Below are 23,911 nucleotides of genomic sequence, written 5' to 3'. Positions count from 1 at the left end.
AGCAGAATTCAGTGGGTTTGGGGCGTAGGCAGTGAATTACGGGGGTTTGGGGAGTAGCCAGTGAATTCAGGTCCGTGAAAAGTGAAATAAAGTGTCTGTGTGTGAGTAGAGTAAAGTACACTGTGTAATGAAAGCACATCTCTCCAGTTTGTTATTCTCCGTTTCTACACTGACAGGAGGGCGGGAACCTATTTCATGAGCAGATATCAGTGATTTACAATTTTTTTCCCCCAGAATCCAATGCAGTGTGTAAATGCCATAGAACTGCTGATAAGCTATGGTAGAAATGTACCTTAAATATTATTATTCTTCCTCTGAAGATCATATTCATAACACTGTTGCCCAATGTCTAACGTTATCTAGGAAATTATGACATGGGAGAGGAGAAAACCACTGTGCGATGTCATGTTATTGCGTTTAATTGTTGCTTTATTCGAGTTGAACAAATTCCTACAAACAAACACATACATATGATCACCCCTCCCCCCTCACACACAGACAGAGTAAACAGGGGGACATAACTGACTGTCCAATGTGGTAACAGTGTAACAACTTTTTTTTTTAAACGCTTCCTTCGAAACAATATCAATATTTGACTTCTTTTAAGTATCATAATAAACGTCATACAAAAATCTGATGACGCAAGGTCAGAAAACGGACCAATAAAGTGCATTTACTTGAATGTCCCTATGGAATATGGAAGTCCATGGGTGCGTTCCAGGTAAACAAACTCTGCACAGGTCTCAGATGATCAGATCTTTACATCATTTGGAGAACTATTTAACATCTCAGGAAGCACATCAACATGATATAAGGATCCTATAAACTGCAAGGACCTGAATAGAATGAGTGTATCTGGAACGCACCTAAAGTCTTAGGTAGGGCTGGATCTGACAGCAGAAAAGGTAGGGCTGGATCTGACAGCAGAAAAGGTGTATCTGGAACGCACCCAAAGTCTTAGGTAGATAGTGAAGTAGGGCTGGATCTACACTCTGGAACGCACCCAAAGTCTTAGGCAGGTTCGGGGCCTGGATCTGACAGATGCCTGACACTTTTGATGTACAGGGTCCAGATCAGACCGCTAGCCAAGCCAGGAAGGAATATTCAGAGATTGCTTAGCCACCTGAGCCTGACAATCAACAGAATTACACAAGACACAACTACAACCACGGACACTGACACCAATAGTGCTGAGTTGAACTGAGTTTATACCCCACCTTGACCATACTTCACCCAAGTGATCGTAACATTAAATAGCCTAACTGCTGTAGATCCTAATAATTTATCACTGATGAAACACTAATGTTGTTACACTTACGTTTAAAAATGTCCATCTCTGTATTCTCTTCTCAGTGAATCATCATCATTGAGCTTATTGTGAACTATTCTCTAAACTTGTATACAGAGGCGCAACTTTGGTTTTAGAAGAGGGGGGAACAAAATTTTTTATTTTATTTTATCCAGTCGGACAAACACTCCAAACAGTTTACCCAACTGCTCGGAGGCGTCCGCATGGTCCTAAAGCACACAGTTGCCTCGTTTTGTATCACATTCCAATGATTAAACATTCTCAAAAATGCAATTTCAGACTGTGGGGGGGGACATGTCCCCCGTCCCCAGTGAAAGTTGCGCCCCTGCTTCTAATACTGACTGATTGTAAGACAACATTTCAGAGGTCACGCTAACATGACTCCTACTGCAACATTCTTTGTGTTTTCGACATGTAATCTCCTTGTCAACAAAAGCTTTAGTAAACCTATCATTTCATTGTGTTTTCATGTTTCAAACTGATTGAACAATAGGCTACATACACTTGTAACACTTGACAGTAAAGACAGCATACAGTCAAGTGTGCATTTGACTTCTCTGACACTTCAACGTTTTGATTGTTTTGTCTCTCTGGGAACTCTTGTGTGCCTCATGGTATGACGAAATACTTAAAAAATACATTAGTGTCTACTGTCCCGTGTTGCTGAGCCAGCCAGTTCTGTTACCATCCAAAGTCCATGACATGGTGAAACAAATCTATTCCATCAGTTCCCGCGAGGACATAGTGACAACACCCCGGGACAGCCCTGAACAAACTCAGTCCCATTCCATTTGACTCATACAACTGAGCCAAGACAGACTTGCAGGCAGGCAGGCAGTCCGGCAAGCAGCTGACCCATCACTGAGTGCTTCACATCACCTGGTCAATGTATTGATAAGGACACACCTAGCATTATTGGTAGACCATACTAGTCAACACCACATGTCCAGCTCATGGTTAACAGGTTAACACCCCGTCCATCACCATTGGTATCTCACATTAAGTCCTTGTGTAACTCCACCAACTCCGCCATGATGGCGGTTGTGTGTGTGACCAATCCGATCATCTCTTCTTCTTCTGTTGAGCTTTCTGCGTCTTCCTCCTTTTGATGATCATGGTGTGGAGCTTCTCGAGACCTTCCTGTAGCCCCTCCCCTATGATGGCGCAGGTGGGCTGCAGGTGCCAGGGCGTTCCATTACCCAGCTCTGCTAGCGCCAGAGAGCGCTCCATCTCGTGAAGCGGCAGGGAGTTCCTCAGGTCCTGCTTGTTGGCCACCACTAGAACAGGCACCCCCTGGTTTTCTGCTAACCTCGTGATCTTATGGAGCTCCGTCTTGGCCTCCTCCAGACGCTCCGTGTCGACGGAATCCACCACAAACACGATACCGTCGGCGCACCGCGTGTATGAGCGCCACAGGGGGCGGAGCTTCTCCTGACCGCCCACGTCCCAGAAGTGGAACGCCGCCTTCCGCCAGGACTTTCCGCCCGCGCTCAGGGACACTTTGATCTTCTCCGTGTTGAATCCCTTAGTGGGGACCGTGTTCACAAACTCATTGAAACGAAGGCGATAGAGGACAGTGGTCTTCCCAGCGCAGTCCAGACCCAGGATGACAATATGGAGGGCCTGGAAGGAAGGAAGGCTGGGGAAGATCTGGTCTGATAATCCATTCCCCATGGTGTTACTCACACTTTGAGGGAGACTCAGACAGGGGAGAGGCGTGTCGCCGCTGCTTCAACAAATAATCACAAGACTTCTTTGCTCATTCCTTTTCCAGGGGGCTGTGCTGCAGCATTCACCTAGACATGAAAGAGAGAGTATACAATTTAAGCAGATGTAAAAAGCACTCAACAACCAACAAGAACAGCAGTCTATTGCTTTACAATTGGAGGGGCTATGCACTGTAAGTGAATATAAACCTAGGCCTATAGGTCTCTCTCTTCCTTATACATCTTTAATATTTCGGCCCATGAGATGAATGAGAGGTAAACCAGAGGGGTGTGAAAGGAGCCTATTTGCACATGTAGCGTCTAGAGGAGCGCTCGGAGCTCGGTGGATTTCATATGTTAATTCTCATTCAGAGACAGTAGGCTATCGATATTGAATGACAAGGACGCCGGCGTGCTCCCAACAAAATCCGACTTTAACTGCCTTCGGGTTGATGATCATTGCCGTTGGCACAAGGAATAACATTATTCTGCTCGTTGCCTGACAAATCGTAAATTGAGAGAATAATCTAAATAGGCTACAGAAGATTGACTGGCTGGCCATCAAGAAACTGTTGCGCGGCAACATCAGTCTTCTACCACTAACGACAAAACGAATGGGTTGACAGGCAGACAGAGGGGTTATGTGCTATGAAAAAACAAAACGCTGAATCGAATGCTCTTATATATGTTAGTAGGCTATTGCTAGTTTGTTATTCAATCATCTTGCACTCAATAATAGGCGGTCTAGGCAGACATTCAATGCAAACTGTCATGAAACATTGGTGACGATGGTTTGAGTATAATCTAATTCATTCCACATATTGTCCTAAACGTAATCTCTACGCATAATCTCCAATCTCTACACAATTATATCGTTTGTAGAATGCACACCTACCTTTGTGATGTAGGCCTATGGACTTTCCAAAACATGAAAGCGAAATCGTTGCAACAGGGTATCGTTTATGACCTCCTCTCTCTTGCTCACACTTTCAGGTCCACACGACTACTGAGCGATAAACGTGGATGGACTCCCTCTCCCTTCCCGCACCACGGGTTCAACCCAGAATGTTTCTAGCGAGAGCTCTGTTTGGTTGAAGTCCCAGAGCGCTCCGTTTTCACCTTGTCCGATTGGTGATGAGCGGTGTCTGTCGTCGTCGTCGTCCTCACTCGACACACCTCCACGCGCCACCTGTTTCTGTCACTTGGTGTCATTGAACTCTGAAATTACATTGTACTGGTTGCAATAAAAAGGGCGTGTTATATATTCTAGATGTATTTGTACTTGATATGTTTTCTGTGTAAAATGTGTGTCTTATCTGGAACTCATCTATAAGCTACACTTGTGTGGCTTGTGATTGAAATGTTTCAAGTTTCATTGATTGCAACAAACGTCAAGAATATGAAGATCTAGGTCTTCTTAAAAGATGTGTCCTGCCTTAATGTGTATGTTCAAATACAAATAGGGCCGATTTTTAAAAATGATTAGATCAGAAAGGAAAAAAGCAATCATGTAAGATCAAAGCACGGTGATTTTCTTTACCAAGATGAGGACCATCAAGAGCACATTTACTGAGTGACTTGGGTGGTCTCTCGGATCTGGTCTGATCGCTCAACAGTTTCAATTGTATGATCTGAAAGACGCCAGACATTGTGATGGTAGGAAATGTACATTTGAAATAACATTGCAGTGCAAACACACTGGGCACACATTGATTGAATCGACGTTGTTTCCACTTCAATGAAATTACGTTGAACCAACGTGGAATTAACGTTGAATTGATGTCTGTGCCCAATCGCATGCTCAATTTACTAGTGATAGTTATGTCTCTCATTGGAAAGCCTAGGTCTTTCTTTTGATATTCTAAAGTGACCAAAATGACTTTTTCAGGTACTCGAATATTGTAGGATATGAATTACAAGTTAATTTTACAGGCTACACAGGAGGCCAAGGTTTGAGATGAAGACAAGACACTGGAGCTAATACATTTTTAATAATGTATTAGCCCATCTTGAGTTCATTTTATTATCCATCGTGGTTATACTTTTAGCCTGGTAATTACTAGACTGATTTGCGAACCATTCATGTAAGCTCGCGAGATCAGGCGGCTTTCGAGGCTAGGTTAGACTCGAGGACAAAACAACTATGAAATTCTCTTTCTCTGTGTGAGTTCATGCAAATAACTCTCAGAAGGCGCTATGCATTTTCCATCAGAGTTTTTAATGACAAAAGCATTCAATCTTCCATACTCGCCAACACACAAATTACAAACGTCTTATTGGTATTTTTGTTTTTATAGAGCAAATAGCAATACTTATTTCCAGACGTTGTCCAAATGTAAAGATCCGCATTAAAATTAACATCATATATCTTATATATCATATATACTTTTTGGTCTTTTGTCTTTGGAACAAAAACAACACAGATGTCCAAGCGGTACACTTCATCTGTGGTTAACACTAGTCCCTGAAGGGCAAGCTAAACCTTCTTTCACACTAGTATTTGTAAACCCTCTACTGAATACAGAGTGAATGTTATAACTATTAGAACTGTCTAAACTGTGTTATAATGGTGTTATAACTTTTGGGATTCATTGATGCTAAATCTGCAGTGTCTTCATGGTCCTGGCCATGGTGTCTGAGTCCCAGCGTGCCACGTCCCACCCCAGGAACCACCCTGTGAAGGTGGGGGGCTCATGACCCTGCTTCACCACCACTATGGAGGTCCTCTTATCCCGACCGCCCGGATCCGTCTCGATGTATGTCTTGGCTGTAAGGAAGGGAGCACATAGATGTTATCAATGAGATAAACCATAGAAAAGAGGGTGTTCACACGCCTTATATATTAAAGGTATATATACACACACACACACATACACACACACACTGCTCAAAAAAATAAAGGGAACACTAAAATAACACATCCTAGATCTGAATGAATGAAATATTCTTATTAAATACTTTTTTCTTTACATAGTTGAATGTGCTGACAACAAAATCACACAAAAATTATCAATGGAAATCAAATTTATCAACCCATGGAGATCTATATTTGGAGTCACTCAAAATTAAAGTGGAAAACCACACTACAGGCTGATCCAACTTTGATGTAATGTCCTTAAAACAAGTCAAAATGAGGCTCAGTAGTGTGTGTGGCCTCCACGTGCCTCTATGACCTCCCTACAACGCCTGGGCATGCTCCTGATGAGGTGGCGGATGGTCTCCTGAGGGATCTCCTCCCAGACCTGGACTAAAGCATCCGCCAACTCCTGGACAGTCTGTGGTGGATGGAGTGAGACATGATGTCCCAGATGTGCTCAATTGGATTCAGGTCTGGGGAACGGGCGGGCCAGTCCATAGCATCAATGCCTTCCTCTTGCAGGAACTGCTGACACACTCCAGCCACATGAGGTCTAGCATTGTCTGGCATTAGGAGGAACCCAGGGTCAACCGCACCAGCATATGGTCTCACAAGGGGTCTGAGGATCTCATCTCGGTACCTAATGGCAGTCAGGCTACCTCTGGCAAGCACATGGAGGGCTGTGCGTCCCCCCCAAAGAAATGTCACCCCACACCATGACTGACCCACCGCCAAACCGGTCATGCTGGAGGATGTTGCAGACAGCAGAAGGTTCTCCACGGCATCTCCAGACGCTGTCACGTGCTCAGTGTGAACCTGCTTTCATCTGTGAAGAGCACAGGGCACCAGTGGCAAATTTTCCAACCTTGGTGTTCTCTGGCAAATGCCAAACGTCCTGCACAGTGTTGGGCTGTAAGCACAACCCCCACCTGTGGACATCGGGCCCTCATACCACCCTCATGGAGTCTGTTTCTGACCGTTTGAGCAGACACATGCACATTTGTGGCCTGCTGGAGGTCATTTTGCAGGGCTCTGGCAGTGCTCCTCCTTGCACAAAGGCGGAGGTAGCGGTCCTGCTGCTGGGTTGTTGCCCTCCTACGGCCTCCTCCACGTCTCCTGATGTACTGGCCTGTCTCCTGGTAGCGCCTCCATGCTCTGGACACTACGCTGACAGACATAGCAAACCTTCTTGCCACAGCTCGCATTGATGTGCCATCCTGGATGAGCTGCACTACCTGAGCCACTTGTGTGGGTTGAAGACTCCGTCTTATGCTACTACTAGAGTGAAAGCACTGCCAGCATTCAAAATGAACAAAACATCAGCCAGGAAGCATAGGAACTGAGAAGTGGTCTGTGGTCCCCACCTGCAGAACCACTCCTTTGTTGGGGGTGTCTTGCTAATTGCCTATAATTTCCACCTGTTGTCTATTCCATTTGCACAACAGCATGTGAAATGTATTGTCAATCAGTGTTGCTTCCTAAGTGGACAGTTTGATTTCACAGAAGTGTGATTGACTTGGAGTTACATTGTGTTGTTTAAGTGTTCCCTTTATTTTTTTTGAGCAGTGTGTATATATATATATATATATATATATATATATATATATATATATATATATATATATATATATATATATACATACACACACATACACACACACACACATATATTATACATATGTATTATAGTAAACTATATATTAAACGTACTACAAAAAATAAATTACCCTATATACACACACACAAGGCAAAGACCAAAACTCACCTGATTTTACAGATTCAGTTCTCTCAACTTCATTGGCATCTTTGCCAATCCAGATAAACACCTATCGCAAAAAAAAACCCATCAATGTAGTTCAACCTCCATAGAGTTGGAAATGGGCTGAAAACTGTCATTTGAGGATATGTAACAAGCTCCATACCTGATCCCAGACGTCCAACAGCATCACGTCATCCTCTGCTAGATCCTCCTGACTGAACTCTCCTGGAACCTCCTCAATCTGAAAGCAGTTTTTGTCATCTATCTATTTGAGTGTGAGTGTGTGTGTGTGAGAGAGTGAGAGAGTGAGAGTGAGAGAGTGAGAGTGTGTGGTACTCACGATGAACCTGCCAGTCTTGTTGGAGCAGGCGAACAGGCGAGGTTGTTGAGTGAGGCTCTTACTCGCCAGTCTCTCTGATGTCTGGTAGTCCTTCTTCCCCCCTAACGCTGCCCAGAGGTCCGCTACAACCAAACAAAACAAATCTGCTTGGGTTTCTTTGCATCTTGAACTTGTGATATACATTTTAGGACTAAAAACCTCAAACTTGTCAATCTGTCTGAAGACTTTCCTTGTGTCAGTGTTCCCCCTGGTGACTTTCCTGAGTACTACACCACATCACATCTCATTTTTATTTTATTTTACCTTTATTTAACCAGGCAAGTCAGCTAAGAACAAAACTCTTATTTTCAATGACGGCCTAGGAACAGTGAGTTAAAGGCCTTGTTCAGGGGCAGAACAACAGATATTTAACTTGTCAGCTCGGGGATTCGATCGAGCAACCTTCCAGTTACTAGTCCAACGCTCTAACCACTAGGCTACTGCCCCTCATAAAGCTTCTCGGAGTAGAACTTCTGATCTAATATCAAGAACCCGTCCATATATTCTTATTCATTATGAACTAAAAAGGAAAACTAATACTACATTAGCACTCCTCCCCTGAGACGTTTTATGAACATGAGACCAGGCCAAGGAATCTGTATGATATTCTCACCTGGTTCCTGTCCCTCTACGATGCGTTGCGTCTGACACTTCAGCACCTGACTCAGGTACTGGGCCCCCCGCTCTTCGTCCTCGCTGGCGCCCTTACCCACCCACAGGTAGCTCCCCCCCGAGGGCAGCTTCAGCAGGTATGCGTCGTTAGAGTTCAGGCTGCTAGCCTCCGCATCCACCTGCCACAACACACACACACACACACACACAACAGACAATGCAACTGGGATCTAGTGGTGAGCAAATGCTGACCTTCAGTCTAGATGATAGGAAATGACAAATGAGCATCGAAAATGCCAATGCAAAAAAACTCAAATTTAGCAATAATCAGTGCCTATTCACAATATAGTGTGAAAACTGCATTTATGTGTGTTTACCTTGCATCTCTGCCAATCAAACAACCATAGGTGTGTGTCTGTGTGAGAGAATATCCTTACCTCTGCGATGCGTGTGATTGTGCCCAGGTTACGTCGGACCTGAAACAGGCGTGTGGGGGCCGCAGGTGCCTGGCCTCCGATGCGTGAGGTACCACTCTTATACACGATGAGGGGTTTGGCTTTGAACAGACTTAGGAGATGGGCAGGCTCTTTTCCTTGGGATACTCTCACCTAGGAAACCAAAAGAGAGTATTAACGCATATCAAATTTGGTACAGGAGCTCATGGATAGCAAAGCCATAGCTGGAGGGCCAGGTAGAAAACTATGCTGTAGACAACCACTAGGGGGCACTATAACACAGAAAACACAGTGGAAGATTGTCATTTGGGTAAAATACCGTTATCTATCCTCTGTGACCCAGAAACCGATAAGTTGCCAAGTGGTTGAGGAAAGTGTCAATTCGTTAGTAGGCGAACAAAGGAGTGCTCCCTCTTCGATGGCCTCCTTCGGCAGCGGATGCACAAGAGTGTCCTCGCGGCAGGTAGCACAGAAGGGTTTTATAATCCGCCACACCCACTTTGAATCAGATGTTTTTTTTCGAAGGAGAAAAACATGTACACAAAACTATACTCTACTTATCTATAAACTGTCTGCCACAACTAGATCCATTTGTTTTCATCACTTTACACATTTATTTGGGTATTCCACCCCTGTAAACGTATTTCGAGAGTTTGGGACTATAAGATTGTATCTGCATTTTTGTCTAAATGTTGTTATTGACATAGCCTTGTTCTGTTCAATGTTCTCTACCTATATAGTACTCTAAATACCCCAAATCATGTTGTTAATTTCAAAAGAATACAAGAAACATCGCGGACACCATTCAAACCATTGAGGGATCAGAACTTTAATTATCTTAGAATCATCTTTTTCCACATTGAACCTTTTAGTCCCAAGCTCTCGATTTGCCTGATGAGGCACGAGTGGAGAAGGAGATTCTCATTTCATATAAGCGCATTTGTTTCCACGTTTCTTCTCCTTGATTACCTTTGACCTTTTTAAAAAAAAGAGATGAGGAGAGGATGGAGGAGTTAGTAAAACCAATTGAGAATCTCCCAGCGGCACCCTGAGCTAACAGTTTATCATAAAACATTGAATCAGATAATGAGATACCAACTTAGCAACCAGAAAAAAGATTTCATCATGCACCGTAGGCATGGAGTAAACCCTGATGAAACAATCAAATTAGGGAATTTAATACACTATGGGCTGGAGAGAAAAACCACTAGTATCACACTTTACAACTGTGATCTAAAAAAAAAGGTTTAAAACTTTCTACAGCTTTTACACATTTCCACTGAGCAGTAGTGTGTGTGTCTTTCGGAGGGTTTGGGATAAAGCACATCCACTGGACATCTGTGGACATTGGACAATAAGAGATCCTCAACTTAATTTAGGTTAGACTTACCTGAACTGCATTCCCACCCAGAGAGCGATCGAGCTCCACAGTTAGGAAGGCAGAAGCTGTGAGCTCATCTAGAGTGCTGCTAGCCCCCTGCCTGCCACAGGAAGTATAGGGATCAATCAATTAATTAATCAATCAATCCATGCAACCAACCAATCAACCAATCAATCTAATTGAATATATGAGCACAGGTCTACCAGACTCACCAGGTGTAGATTATCTGTCCTCTCTTATATGTATAGAGGATGATGTAACAGTCTCCTCCATAGAACTGGCCATAGGTCTTTGGGTCGATTGGGACTCGACCACTGCTCTCCACTCTGAAGATCTGGAACATGAAACATGCATCTGGCTTGCTATTCTACTATCAATTGTTTACAATCCATGTGATTGGAATTGTCAGTTGAATAAAACACCTGACTAATTTTTAGATTAGCACATTTCCTTATTCACTGCTCGTAATGCTTGCGTAATGAGGAACCTTGCCTGATACCTGAAGGCCTGTGTTAGCTCCCTGATCTATTGCTTAGACCTTAGCTCAGCGGGCTAACAGTCTTGTGGCAGTAACACATGGTTCTGTACCTGAGTGTCTCCTGTGCCGTCATCCACCATGTTATAATGGGCTGCCATGCCCTGGGACTCATGGAGTTTAGAGGCATCGAACTCCACCTGACGTATCTTTGCGATCCTCTCGGTCACAAAGACCTTCCCAAACCCTTCGCTCTGGTTTTTATCCCTCCAGCCCTGGAAGAAATGCTTGAAGATGGGAGTCTCCCCACCCTCTGGAAGTACCTGGATCTGGAGATAGAGGAGTTGTTTCTATGAATGTCAGGGTTGGGAGATCAACTCTCCTTCAGTCCTGATTAAGACGGCGCCGAAGAGGATGGCTGCCGTTTTACATGTTCCTAACCAATTGTGCTATTTTGTAATTTTTTGCCCATCTTCCCCATTATGTCCTGTGTATTTATTCTGGTGTTCTCTGTTTGTCTGTGCCAGTTCGTCTTCTTTGTCAAGTCAACCAGCGGTTTTGTGTCAGCTCCTGCTTTTCCCCAGTCTGTCTTTTCTCGTCCTCCTGTTTTTGACCGTTGTCTGTTCTGACCCTGAGCCCGCCCGCCTGACCACTCTGCCTGCCCCTGCCCCTGAACCTGCGCCTGAGCCTGCGCCTGAGCCTGCGCCTGAGCCTGAGCCTGAGCCTGCCATCCTGTACCTTTGCCCGTCTCTGGATTACCGACCTCTGCCTGACCTGACCCTGAGCCTGCCTGCCTTCCTGTACCTTTGCCCGTCTCTGGATTACCGACCTCTGCCTAACCTGACCCTGAGCCTGCCTGCCTTCCTGTACCTTTGCCCCTGTTGCTGTAATCAACATTGTTACTTTGACACGGTCTGCATCTGGGTCTTACCTTATCCTGATACAATAATTGGAAAATAAAATTGATGACCTACGATTATCCTACCAACGGGACATTAAGAACTGTAATAACTTATGTTTCACCGAGTCGTTCCTGAATGTCAACACGGATAATATGGAGCTGGCGGGATTTTCCATTCACCTGCTGAACAGAGAAGCTAGGTCTGATAAGACGAGGGGTGGGGGTGTGTGTCTTTTTGTCAATAACAGCTGGTGCACGATGTCTAATATTAAAGAAGTCTCAAGGTATTGCGCGCCTGAGGTAGAGTACCTTATACTGTAGACCACACTATCCACCAAAATAATTCTAATCTATATTATTTGCAGCTGTCTATTTGCCACCACAGAAGAAGCTGGCACTAACACCACACTCAACTAACTCTATAAGGCCACAAGCAAACAAGAAAATAATCACCCAGAAGCGGCGCTCCTAGTGGCCGGGGACTTTAATGCAGGAAAACTTACATCAGTTTTACCAAATATTTACCAGCATGTCACATGTGCAACCAGAGGGGAAAAAACTCTAGACCACCTTTACTCCATATACAGAGATGCATACAAAGCTCTAACCCGCCTTCCATTTGGTAAATCTGACCATAATTCTATCCTCCTGATTCCTGCTTACAAGCAAAAACTAAAGCAGGAAGTACCAGTGACTCGCTTAATACGGAAGTGGTCAGATGACGCAGATGCTACGCTACAAGACTGTTTTGCTAGCCCAGACTGGAATATGTTCCGGGATTCATCCAATGGCATTGAGGAGTATACCACCTCAGTCATCGGCTTCATCAATAAGTGCATTGACGACGTCATCCCCACAGTGACTGTACGTACACATTCCAACAAGAAGCCATGGATTACAGGCAACATCCGCATTGAGCTAAAGGCTAAAGCTCCCGCTTTCAAGTAGCATGACACTAATCCCACTATGCCCTCAGACGAACCATCAAACAAGCAAAGCGTCAATACATGATTAAGATTGAATCCTACTACACCGGCTTTGACTCTCATCGGATGTGGCAGGGCTTGAAAACAATTATGGACTGCAAAGGGAAACACAGACGTGAGCTGCCCAGTGACGCAAGCCTACCAGACGAGCTAAATGCTTTTATGCTCGCTTCGAGGCAAGCAACACTGAAGCATGATCGAGAGCACCAGCTGTTCTGGATGTCTATGTGATAACGCTCTCGGTAGCCGATGTGAGCAAGACCTTTATACAGGTCAACATTCACAAAGCCGCAGGGTCAGATGGACTTCCAGAACGTGTACTCAAAGCATGCGCGGACCAACTAGCAAGTGTCTTCACTGACATTTTCAACCTCTGACTGAGTCTGTAATACCTACATGTTTCAAGTAGACCACCATAGTTCCTGTGAAGCGAAGGTAACCGGCCCAAATGATTACCGCCCTTTGGCACTCACGTCGGTAGCCATGAAGTGCTTTGAAAGGCTGGTCACGGCTCACATCAACAGCATCCTCCTGGATACCCTAGACCCATTCCAATTCGCATACCGCCCCAACAGATCCACAGATGACGCAATCTCACTCGCACTCCACATTGCCCTTTCCCACCTGGACAAAAGGAACACCTGACTACAGCTCAGCGTTCAACACCAAAGTGCCCACGAAGCTCATCACTAAGCTAAGGACCCAGGGACTAAACACTTCCCTCTGCAACTGGACCCTGGACTTCCTGACGGGCCGCCCCCAGGTGGTTAGGGTAGACAACAACACGTCTGCCATGCTGGTCCTCAACACTGGGGCCCCTCAGGGGTGTGTACTTAGTCCTTTCCTGTACTCCCTGGTCACCCACGACTGTGTGGCCAAACACGACTACAACACCATCATTAAGTTTGCTGTTGACACAACAACGGTAGGCCTGATCACCGACAACAATGAGACAGCCTATAGGGAGGAGGTCAGAGAACTGGCAGTGTGGACAGAGAACTGCCCCACCCCCATTTGTTTTGTACACTGCTGCTACTCGCTGTTTATTATCTATGCATAGCCACTTCACTTCTACCTACATGTACAAGTTATTATTTACTTGAGTTAATTTGGTAAATATTTTCTGCACTGCACTGTTGGTTAAGGGCTTGTATGTAAGCATTTCACGGTAAGGTCTAGACTTGTTGAATTCGGTGCATGTGACAAATGAAGTTTGATTTGATCAGTTTAGCAGGTCATGAAATGACATAGACTGATATTTGAGTCACGAGTTGATCCAATCAAAAGATCCAACCAAAGCAATTATGACTGACGCTATATGGATGATAACGAGCATGAACCTGTGTGTTAGCTGGGTAGCCCATCTGCTTGATGAAGCCCTCAGCAGTCTTCATGGCAGTCTTCCTCTCGCTGGGGTTGGCGTTACGGCCTTTATGGGTGATGATGGAAGATTCATGCAGAAGAAGAGGTACAAAAAAGATGGGAGGTACTAAAGGATGAGGGGATGAATTTAGATGGCCAAGATAAGCATATGTAGCAGTTTAAATACGTACCTTTCCAGACAAAGATCATCTTGCTCTTCTCGTGGTCCAGGATGAAGCACTCGTCAGACAGCAGATGGCTCTGAGAGAACGGGTTCTCCTCTGAGACCAGGGTCACCTGCATTTCTCCGGACGCATCAGATACCTGAAAGGAACAACAGCAAGATGAGTGTGTGTGTGAAGGGGTGTGTGTGTGTGTGTGTGTTAGAGTGTGTATAGATTATGTACCGTACCATGTAGAGTTTGGCCATCTTCCTGTTGGAGATATCTGCCATCATATCGTCATTGTCATCACCTTCTGGTAGATCTGGCTTGTTGCCAAGTACCTGTTAAAGTTGACCGGTAAAAACACAAAGACAAAAAAGACCAAGATAATATTGACTTGTGTTAATGGAGATAGCAAAATGATAGTGTACAGAACTGGATTATTTAACTGTCATACAGTTAAGTGCCTGCAGTAATTCAAGAGTAATGTCCATTCAAGAGTGCAAATTTTAGACTAGGGAATGAAAGTTCAATATTGTAAAAATACATATTGAATTAGCATCTGTCACCTCAGTTAACTCAGGCGGCTCGCTCCACTCTTCCACGACAACCAGCTTTGCTCGGCCATTCCTCTCATTGTCCCGGATACTGGCAGCCACCTGTGCTGCCTTCAGGCGCTCAAATTTGTTGCACTCTGAACCGCACCACTGGTAAATAACCTATAGATAGGTAACAGGTACGGTTCATTTGAAAGAAGGTTGTTGCTCACTTTATAAAGTTCCAGGTGCATACAGGCGTTTAGCTTCGAGGGATAACTAACACTATGCTGGGGCAAGCAGATGACCCAGGTTCATGTGTGGGTCACTGTTATGTGGCAATACATCCTGATTTCAGGCAATATTAAAATAAGAGAACAGTACAGCTTTTGGATTTAGTTTGGTAAACATTAGGACACCTTGTATATCAAATTATCTGATACATAAACCCACCTCAAGTCAACATACCGTAGGCCTACATATTTAAGAAGAACTCAAGCCAAACAGTTAATATTTGACTTTCAACAGAATTTGAAGTTTGACTGGACAATGTGTCTGTTTTCTCAGGAAGGTGACAGTCAAACAAATTAACTGTTGTTACAGGGTGACTGAGTGCACTACCATCTGTGCCATACAAGTGGCAGAGGCAGTGTTCCCAACATAGACACTATATCATTGATACATGTTCTATATCTATATGGTATACTCTCACATAAAGGGAGGCTAAAGTACAATCTACTGATCTGTCGGTCCATCGTGAGTCAATTAGTCAATCAGTAGATCAATTAATCAATCAATCAATCAAAACTTACTGCTCCAAGGTCCACGATGAAGCAGTCCCCTGTGTTGAAGCTGGACCAGTTGAGGGTGACCTCAGTTGCCCTGACGACGCGGCGACCTTTGATATGGAATAGTCTCAGAGCTGACAGGTCGTTGGTGACCACGTGATGGAACCCAGAGGCCACGCCTCCAGCCTAAAATAGAACAGGATAGAATAGAAAAAATGGAGTAGATCAAGATAAAATTGAATACTTCAAGAGGGAATTTGTCTTGCTCAGTTTAAAAGCAATGCAAGATGTAGATGTACATAGCATACATCACATACAAAACAAGATACACAGTTACATAGTACCCAACACAAACATCCCTGAAACAACATATAAATGGCAACGTCAGAGCCTATGAGCCTGTGAGGTTGAACAAGGTTAGAATGTCAAGTTGTTCCTTCTAGTGATTGGGCAATATTAAGGAAAATTAAGAAAGGTTCAGAACCAAGAAAAACAAACAATGTGAGGATCAGGCATGACTGTTTTTCCTTTTCATCTGCACACCAGGTTCCTTTACCATCCCATGAGTCAGTGTTGCTGCCCATGGTCAGGACCAAACAAAACATTACAACAAGTGTTTATTTAATAGCAGACCTCCAGAGTATGATGCCCAGGGTCTGAAATGTGGCAAATGGAATGAATGTTCACTGCTAAAAATAAGGGTGCTTTTTGGTTCAATATAACATCATATCTTCTAGTAGTAAATAGCAGTAAGACAGATACAGGAACAAATATAATATTAGTGAAATAAACTGAAATAAAATGCATCAGTAAGACAATATTGTACTTTATATGTGATGCCTCCCTTGAAGTAGCGTGTGAAGGCGGTGGACTCGAACCCCTGCAGTTCTCGGTACTGGACAGGCTTCCCTCCTAGGAAATCATCCAGCTGAACAGTAAAGATGGCCGCCGCCGTGCTCTCGTCCTGGCTGCACTCCTTACCTAAGGAGAGAACATGAGTGGTACAGTACTTAAATACAATGTGATAAATGTTAGCATGAAATGAGAGAGTATTCAAGTTTAGACAAAGGAACTTAAGCACAATGTTCATTCTTATGAGTCAAACTGCCTAGCTAATGTTATCACTGTGATGTCCATAGTATGCTTTATTTTCACACTGTGTGGCGTGGGCCTGTTTGTTCACATCTTTTTTGTCACCCTTGCAGATAGATAGCTTGGCAATAATAATCACACTGGTGATGCGGTTTTCATATTTTCACTCTCAAACAGAATCTAACAGCCTTGCGTGTTGCCATTGTACATTTCTGGGTAACTGCTGCTGCTGCACAACACAACAGTGGTTCGACACCTATCTCAAGGCCTTCAGACTGTTAAACAGCCATCCCTAACACAGAGATGCTGCTGCCTGGGTACAGACTTGAAATCATTGGCCACTTGAATAAATGGATCACTAGTCACTTTCATAATGCCACTTCAATAATGTTTACATATCTTGCATTAGTCATCTCATATGTTTATACTATATTTTATACCATCTATTGCATCTTTCCTATGCCGCTCTGTCATTGCTCATCCATATATTTATATGTATATGTTTTTATTAGGTAGTTGTTGTGGAATTGTGAGAATACAGTGTTAGATATTGCTGCACTGTCGGAAATAAAGGCACAAGCATTTCGCTACAGTCGCAATAACATCTGCTAACCATGTGTATGTGACCAATGCAATTGGATTTGATTTGAGGAGCTGGAACCCTGTCAGTGGTACCTTGTAGGCCTGCTGATGAGGTAGGTAAACAGTCCAAGTCATACCTACTATTTTGGTGTGACTAACATAGTTAGACATTAGCTAGCAGTCTATGACATGTTGCCATTCTAATTTAGTGAGTGACTGAATGAAGGAACTGAGGGAAGAAAGCATAGTGTGAAAGAAACCCTTTGGGGGTCCATTAGTGTGTTTAGTGGTTAATGATTAATGATGGGGGGGGGGGGTGAAGGAGGAGAGGAAAGAGGAAGGGTGGAAGAGAGAGAAGGTGGGAGAGAGAGAGAGAGAGAGAGGGTGTGGGAGAGAGAGAGAGACATAAAAATATATGATTATGTGTCAAGGAAGGAAGCTGGAGTTACAGATCAGTAGCCTTGACTTGCATGGTTCAGTCATCCCACCACAAAACGAACAGTACTTTCAGGTACAATGGGTGTACTCTGAGGCAGCTGAACAGAGAAGTTACTCAAAGGTTAATGAAAAGGCGTGATCGTTTTCCCAGATTAGGTGTGGAACGAGGACTGATATAGTTTACGACCACTGCTGAGAATGACCATATCTTATCCAGGAAGATTCATGATCGTCAATCACCCCACCCAGATAGTCACTTTCATTTTTTACTTCAGGCAAAAAAAACCTGTATTCAGCTCAGCTGATGACAAGATCGGCTGGCTTGCTTCTGCTTTACTTCTCTGTACACTAAGAAAACAGCACCTCGAGACCTCACAGTTGTGAAACGTTACGAAACGTCACTCACACACAGGGATGGAAATTAAGCTAGCCCATTAACCCATTGCCAGTACTTTTCAGACAGGGCTAGTACAAAATGTGCCCAACTAGCTACCCAGCTATTGACATTTTGTATTTTTCAAACATCGCATGGCATTTAGACCCGGGCTCTGACAAAGGCCTTGAGGCCTATACGTAAGACTGGCTGTCCAGTGCCCAAAATCCTTCTGTTCCATCGCTGCTCACACACGATCATCCACAAAGAGCAGAGGCATTCTACTGTTAGGTTGACATGGGGTCTTTCAGGGGAGGTGCAGGCCAGCAATGCCAAATAATAATGATTATTTAATCCATTTCTCAACTATCTTTTTTTTTGTGTTTTTTTAGTTTTTAAATTTTTTATTTTACCCCTTTTTCTCCCCAATTTCGTGGTATCCAAATGTTTAGTAGCTACTATCTTGTCTCATCGCTACAACTCCCGTACGGGCACGGGAGAGACGGTTGAAAGTCATGTTTCCTCTGATACATGACCCAACCAAGCCGCACTGCTTCTTAACACAGCGCCATCCAACCCGGAAGCCAGCCGCACCAATGTGTCGGAGGAAACACCGTGCACCTGGCAACCTTGGTTGGGGCACACTGCGCCCGGCCCGCCACAGGAGTTGCTGGTGCGCGATGAGACAAGGATTTCCCTACCGGCCAAACCCTCCCTAACCCGGGCGACGCTAGGCCAATTGTGCGTCGCCCTACGGACCTCCCGGTCGCGGCCGGTTACGACTCAACTATCTTTCTCAACATTATCAGCATCTCATATCTGCATTTGTGGTGTCAAGCCAAACCATCTATCTTGTTCTGTCTTGTAATGTACAGCCTGTTCTTCTCTTATATGAATACATCTACTCAGATATGATCCTATGATGAAGGGAATGTGTTATAACACTGTTGGTATATTATGTCCTTTGATGCTAAGTTATTTTAGCTATTGCCAATGTATTTATTAATGTTAATGAGAAGGTTCTGAGAATATTATGCCATGGATTCCAGCCTGTAGATATAAAACGTGAACGTCTATGATGCTCTCCCCACATGTATTCACGTTGATCTCCAAGGATCCATAACCCTCCGTCAGTAAACAAATCATCCAGCGTGTGACATGTTGTGTGGAAGAGCCTGAGGAAACACACTCGCTCATTCACTCCGACTCACCCAGCCAGAAGTGCAGGTCGTAGAAGCAGCTATCCCGCTGTTTGATGGTGTGGAGGACCACGTACGCGTCCCCAACATAGAAGCTCCCATGCAGGTTCTCAGGCACAGGGACCAGCTCAATCTTCTCTATCCTCCATATCTGGAGACCGGCTGCCCTGCCTGCCTTGTCAAACTCCCTGTGGTAGAGCACCATGGTTCCTCTGGTTGTCTGGTGGCAGACGGGCGGCGGCTGGATGTGTATCCCTGGTGTGGTGAGAAGAGTATGAGGTGAGAGCAAGGCACAGACTGCTGCTCTGTTCTCTGTCTGGTCCAGGGGAGGAGTGAGTCAATAGCAGCAGTGTGCAGGGCTCTAAGGCTGAGGTTGAGGCTGAGACAGGGTGGGTGTGTCTTAGAAGCGGCCAAAGTACACACACAATTCGTGCGCACACACACACACACACACACACACACACACACACACACACACACACACACACACACACACACACACACACACACACACACACACACACATCTTTTCATTACACCTACATATTACTGTCCTTATCCATGCTCAATATTTCCAATATGCCCTTGGAAAAGCGCTCAGAGTAAAGGTTCTGCTATAATAACTTTATTACATCATAATATTAGGCTTCAAATAACTTGCATTCAGATCAGGTCAACAGAGATGTTTATCTTGCAGTTTCTACAGTGCTCAGCAGATCAAATCAAATTATATTTATCACATGCGCCGAATACAACATGTGTAGTAGACCTTACCTCGAAATGCGTACTTACAAACCTTAACCAACAATGCAGTTTAAAAAATAGAGGTAAGTAAATATTTACTAAATAAACTAAGTAAAACATTTCATAAAAAGTAACACAATAAAATGACGTAACAATAACGAGGCCATATATACAGGGGTACCGGTACAGAGTCAATGTGCGGGGGTTCAGGTTAGTCGAGGTAGTCGAGGTAATGCTACCTTGTCCTGGACCTGCTATTTTGGACTCTCTCTCTACCGCACCTGCTGTCTCTAACTCTGAATGATCGACTATGAAAGCAAACTGACATTCATTCCTGAGTTGCTGACCTGTTGCACCCTCTACAACCACTGTGATTATTATTATCTGACCCTGCTGGTCATCTATGAACGTTTGAACTTCTTGGCCATGTTCTGTTATAATCTCCAGCCGGCACAGCCAGAAGAGGACTGACCACCTCTCAGAGCCCGGTTCCTCTCTAGGTTGCTTCCTAGTTTCTGGCCTTTCTAGGGAGTTTTTCCTAGCCACCGTGCTTCTACATCTGCATTGCTTGCTGTTTGGGGTTTTAGGTGGGGGTGGGGGTGTCAAGGTAAATAGTCCAGGTGGCCATTTGATTCATTGTTCAGAAGTTGGAGGTAGAAGCTGTTAAGAAGCCTTTTGGACCTAGACTTGGCGCTTCGGTACCGCTTGCCGCAGGGTAGCAGAGAGAACAGTCTATGACGTGGGTGACTGGAGTCTTTGACCATTTTTGGGGACTTCCTCGGATGCCGCCTAGTATATAGATCCTGGATGGCAGGAAGCTTGGCCCTAGTGATATATTGGGCCATACGCATTACCCTCTGTAGCGCCTTACGGTCGGATGCCGAGCAGTTGCCATACCCGGCGGGGATGCAACCGGTCAGGATGCTCTCGATGGTGCAGCTGTAGAACTTTTTTAGGATCTGGGGATCCATTCCAAATCATTTCAGTCTCCCCCGATGGAAAAGGTTTTGTCGTGCCCTCTTCATGACTGTTTTGGTGTGTTTGGACCATGATATCAGTGTGTGGTTATTTGTCTCTGCACTTATAAACACAAAGAACCGGAAAAAAATCCCCATAATTGCATCAGTTCAGAATTGATCTCTACTCTGGTTTAAAGAAATATTACCATTTGACCAAGAAACTAAATATAAACCAGACATTACAGAATGGTTCCCTTTCAAGTTCCCTATTTCTTGTTTCGAATTAGACTGGTCTCTAAAGGTCATGGTTTAGGGGAGAGCCCTAGTTCAAGTTTTTTGCCATGGTATTCAAAACTTGTAGATTTACCAGCCGTACCTGCTCAATTCCAACACATTGCACAGCTTGGGGCCAAATCTTTGGAAAATGTCAAGCATCTTCCTCATAAGTCTTGAAATGCAATGACAGTCTGTAGTACAACTACTTACTACTAACTATTACACAAGTGTTTTTTTTACAAGACCAATCTGCTAATGTTGTGCAACTAATCTGTTTTGAGTACTGTAGAGTTTTAACCCCCTCAAAAATAAGGTTATTTTAAAGTTTGTGACGCCAGTGACCAGTTTCCACTTAGTGTCAGTTAATGTGAGCAATGGAAGAGGAGGAACCAGACCAGTGATGGAAGTTTTATAATGGTGATTCCTCACGAAAGCAGGACAAAATAAGACCATGATTCGGGACTTTCACAACATTTAATAAATAGAATGGTCCTTTGGAGGAAGTATTGTTGACATATATTTGACATTTGTATCAAAAAACATAATTGAGAAATAATCAAAGTTGGCATATTTCTGACATTTTTGGACTTACCCAGACCTCCTCCTTTAAGACTCCATAATATTTCATACGTAGGTGCTACAAAACTGGAGTCAAATGAAGCTTTGATACAAATGTTCTGAAATATGAGTGGTATTTTGAGTTCAATAACAATTTCCATACATTCATTTTTTTAATATACATTTTTTGATTTGGGTCATTTTTCAAAATTTTTTTTTACCTTTATTTAACCAGGCAGTTAAGAACAAATTCTTATTTTCAATGACGGCCTGGGAACAGTGGGTTAACTGCCTGTTCAGGGGCAGAACGACAGATTTGTACCTTGTCAGCTCGGGGGTTTTGAACTCACAACCTTGCGGTTACTAGTCCAACGCTCTAACCACTAGGCTACCCTGCCACCCCAATATAATGCTGAAAATAATATAGTCTATGGGCATATGAAAGATAGACAGGGAAAATAGGTGATCTATGTCAGAAATGAAATGGAGCAAAACAGTGCTGTTGCTTAGCACTGTAAACATATCAAAACACAGTGTCATGTGATATCCTGTTTTTGGTGTGGATCTGATATTAAAGTACAAGCAATGGGGGTCAATTCCCTTGTTACTTTATCTGCAATATACACCCACACTTCATCGTCACTTAAAGTGACTACGTTCAGCTTTACATTGGCTGTGTTATTTTCTCATAGTATTTTCTTTACAATGGTGGGGTAGGCAAAATATTTTATGGTAAGATAGGCCATTTAGGGGAAGTTTACAGGCAGTGGTACTCTGAAATGAGTGCAGTAAAAGTGTGTGAGTGTATTAGATTCAAAGACAGGCTGTGACCTCTCCACCAGTAAGTGATTGCATGCAGTTAAGCAAACAAGTTCTGTCATGTGTCATCTATTACAAGTTTATTACATGGCTCATAATTAAATGAAACGTTTACTGGAATTCAATTCAACAACTTCTAGTTGACACTGTTTCAAAGTTAAAAGGTACCACCTGCTGGGAATTGAATCTTTGAGAGGTTTAATTCATTATTTCTTAAAGGAACAGCTATGATGTCATAAATAAAAGATAAATTCCTGTTCATCTTATAGAATATTAGCTCAAAAGTATTGTGGAGCTCCTACACCTAAATAAAAACAATACCGACACCCAAAATGAGTACCGGAACCTATTTCAGTCCAAGTCAAGCACTGATAACACTACATAACGAGCTATGATGTAGCATTAACTGTATGATGTAATAGCCTACAGTATCAATGTATTAACTGACTCCCATAGCAAACTGTCATAGCACAAGCACAGAGAATATTTCAATCTGTCTGCCTCTAGACAGCAGTGTAGTCAATTTCATTAAGGCAATTTTTCACTGAGTGCTTTCTTCTGGGTCAGCATGTTACACAAGATGAATCGTCTGCTTGATTGGGCCAGATATTATGTCTTCATATTGGGTCTCCATGTGAACAGAAGTCTTGCCCTGTTCTGTTGTGTCCTTTGGGGCGCTCAGTCTTGAGAGGATAAGGCCTACACACATAGCCCTTAAAATCAGACAACTGCTTCGACCGACAGCCACAGTTCCAACAGCAGAAGACAAGTGCTGAAAAAAATATAGTACCTTGTCTTCCTTCCTCGTCTTGATATGTTATAGTTCTGTTTGTCATTATTGCTGCCTGATATCAATCATAACGTAAATCCACCAACTACATTTCATTTCCCAGAGACATGGAGATATCAAAATGACTAGTTAATCAACTAGCTAACAGTGTCACGGTATTCACACTTGCTAATCTATAATGAAGGTATTCTATTTCCTACTACTAATTCTAATGTAAACAAACACACATTACATTAGAATAAACAGCAGAGCATTGTCTTTAATCCAAATGTTTATTTTTCCATAGTCACAGTCACTGTGTTTCAGTCAGTGAACAGGTAGCGCCCCAGTGTGAAGTCCTCCCTGTCAGCCAGTGGGTTGCGGCCCAGGCTATATAATGTATCCCTGGCCTCCTGCTGCCTCAGTCTCTGG

General features: G+C 43.7%; 2 protein-coding genes across 2 annotated transcripts; both read right to left on the bottom strand.

The window, feature by feature from the left end:
* Positions 1 to 403: 403 nt before the first annotated feature.
* On the bottom strand, positions 404 to 4,097 carry LOC110496447 (ADP-ribosylation factor-like protein 4A). Its single transcript, XM_021572363.2, has 2 exons — positions 3,911 to 4,097; positions 404 to 3,105 (listed from the first exon to the last, which is right to left on the bottom strand). The coding sequence occupies exon 2, from the start codon at positions 2,981 to 2,983 to the stop codon at positions 2,372 to 2,374; it is 612 nt and encodes a 203-aa protein (XP_021428038.1). The 5' UTR covers positions 2,984 to 3,105; positions 3,911 to 4,097; the 3' UTR covers positions 404 to 2,371.
* Positions 4,098 to 5,214: 1,117 nt separating this feature from the next.
* Positions 5,215 to 19,708, bottom strand: LOC110496446 (adseverin). The gene is made up of 16 exons (XM_036953028.1): positions 19,367 to 19,708; positions 16,497 to 16,651; positions 15,695 to 15,856; positions 14,916 to 15,065; positions 14,595 to 14,687; positions 14,374 to 14,506; positions 14,161 to 14,249; positions 11,047 to 11,262; positions 10,671 to 10,792; positions 10,468 to 10,558; positions 9,060 to 9,230; positions 8,624 to 8,801; positions 7,972 to 8,093; positions 7,795 to 7,872; positions 7,638 to 7,698; positions 5,215 to 5,782 (listed from the first exon to the last, which is right to left on the bottom strand). Exons 1-16 carry the CDS (start codon positions 19,557 to 19,559, stop codon positions 5,613 to 5,615), a joined length of 2,184 nt encoding a protein of 727 aa, XP_036808923.1. The 5' UTR covers positions 19,560 to 19,708; the 3' UTR covers positions 5,215 to 5,612.
* Positions 19,709 to 23,911: the final 4,203 nt, after the last annotated feature.

The sequence above is a fragment of the Oncorhynchus mykiss genome, chromosome 18 (assembly GCF_013265735.2).
Source record: "Oncorhynchus mykiss isolate Arlee chromosome 18, USDA_OmykA_1.1, whole genome shotgun sequence".
NCBI classification, from domain to species: Eukaryota; Metazoa; Chordata; class Actinopteri; order Salmoniformes; family Salmonidae; genus Oncorhynchus; species Oncorhynchus mykiss.
The sequence above is the reverse complement of the archived record's forward strand: the minus strand, read 5'-3'. Positions and strand labels throughout refer to the sequence as shown.

Bases quoted from the DNA above. Each gene is read 5' to 3' on its own strand.
- LOC110496447 (XM_021572363.2), bottom strand. From the start codon at position 2,983: ATGGGGAATGGATTATCAGACCAGATCTTCCCCAGCCTTCCTTCCTTC.
- LOC110496446 (XM_036953028.1), bottom strand. From the start codon at position 19,559: ATGGTGCTCTACCACAGGGAGTTTGACAAGGCAGGCAGGGCAGCCGGT. The intron at 15,857-16,496 runs GTACAATATTGT...GTTCTATTTTAG, and splicing joins AGGGAGGCATCACATATAAA to GCTGGAGGCGTGGCCTCTGG. The intron at 9,231-10,467 runs GTAAGTCTAACC...TTGGTTTCCTAG, and splicing joins TGGGTGGGAATGCAGTTCAG to GTGAGAGTATCCCAAGGAAA.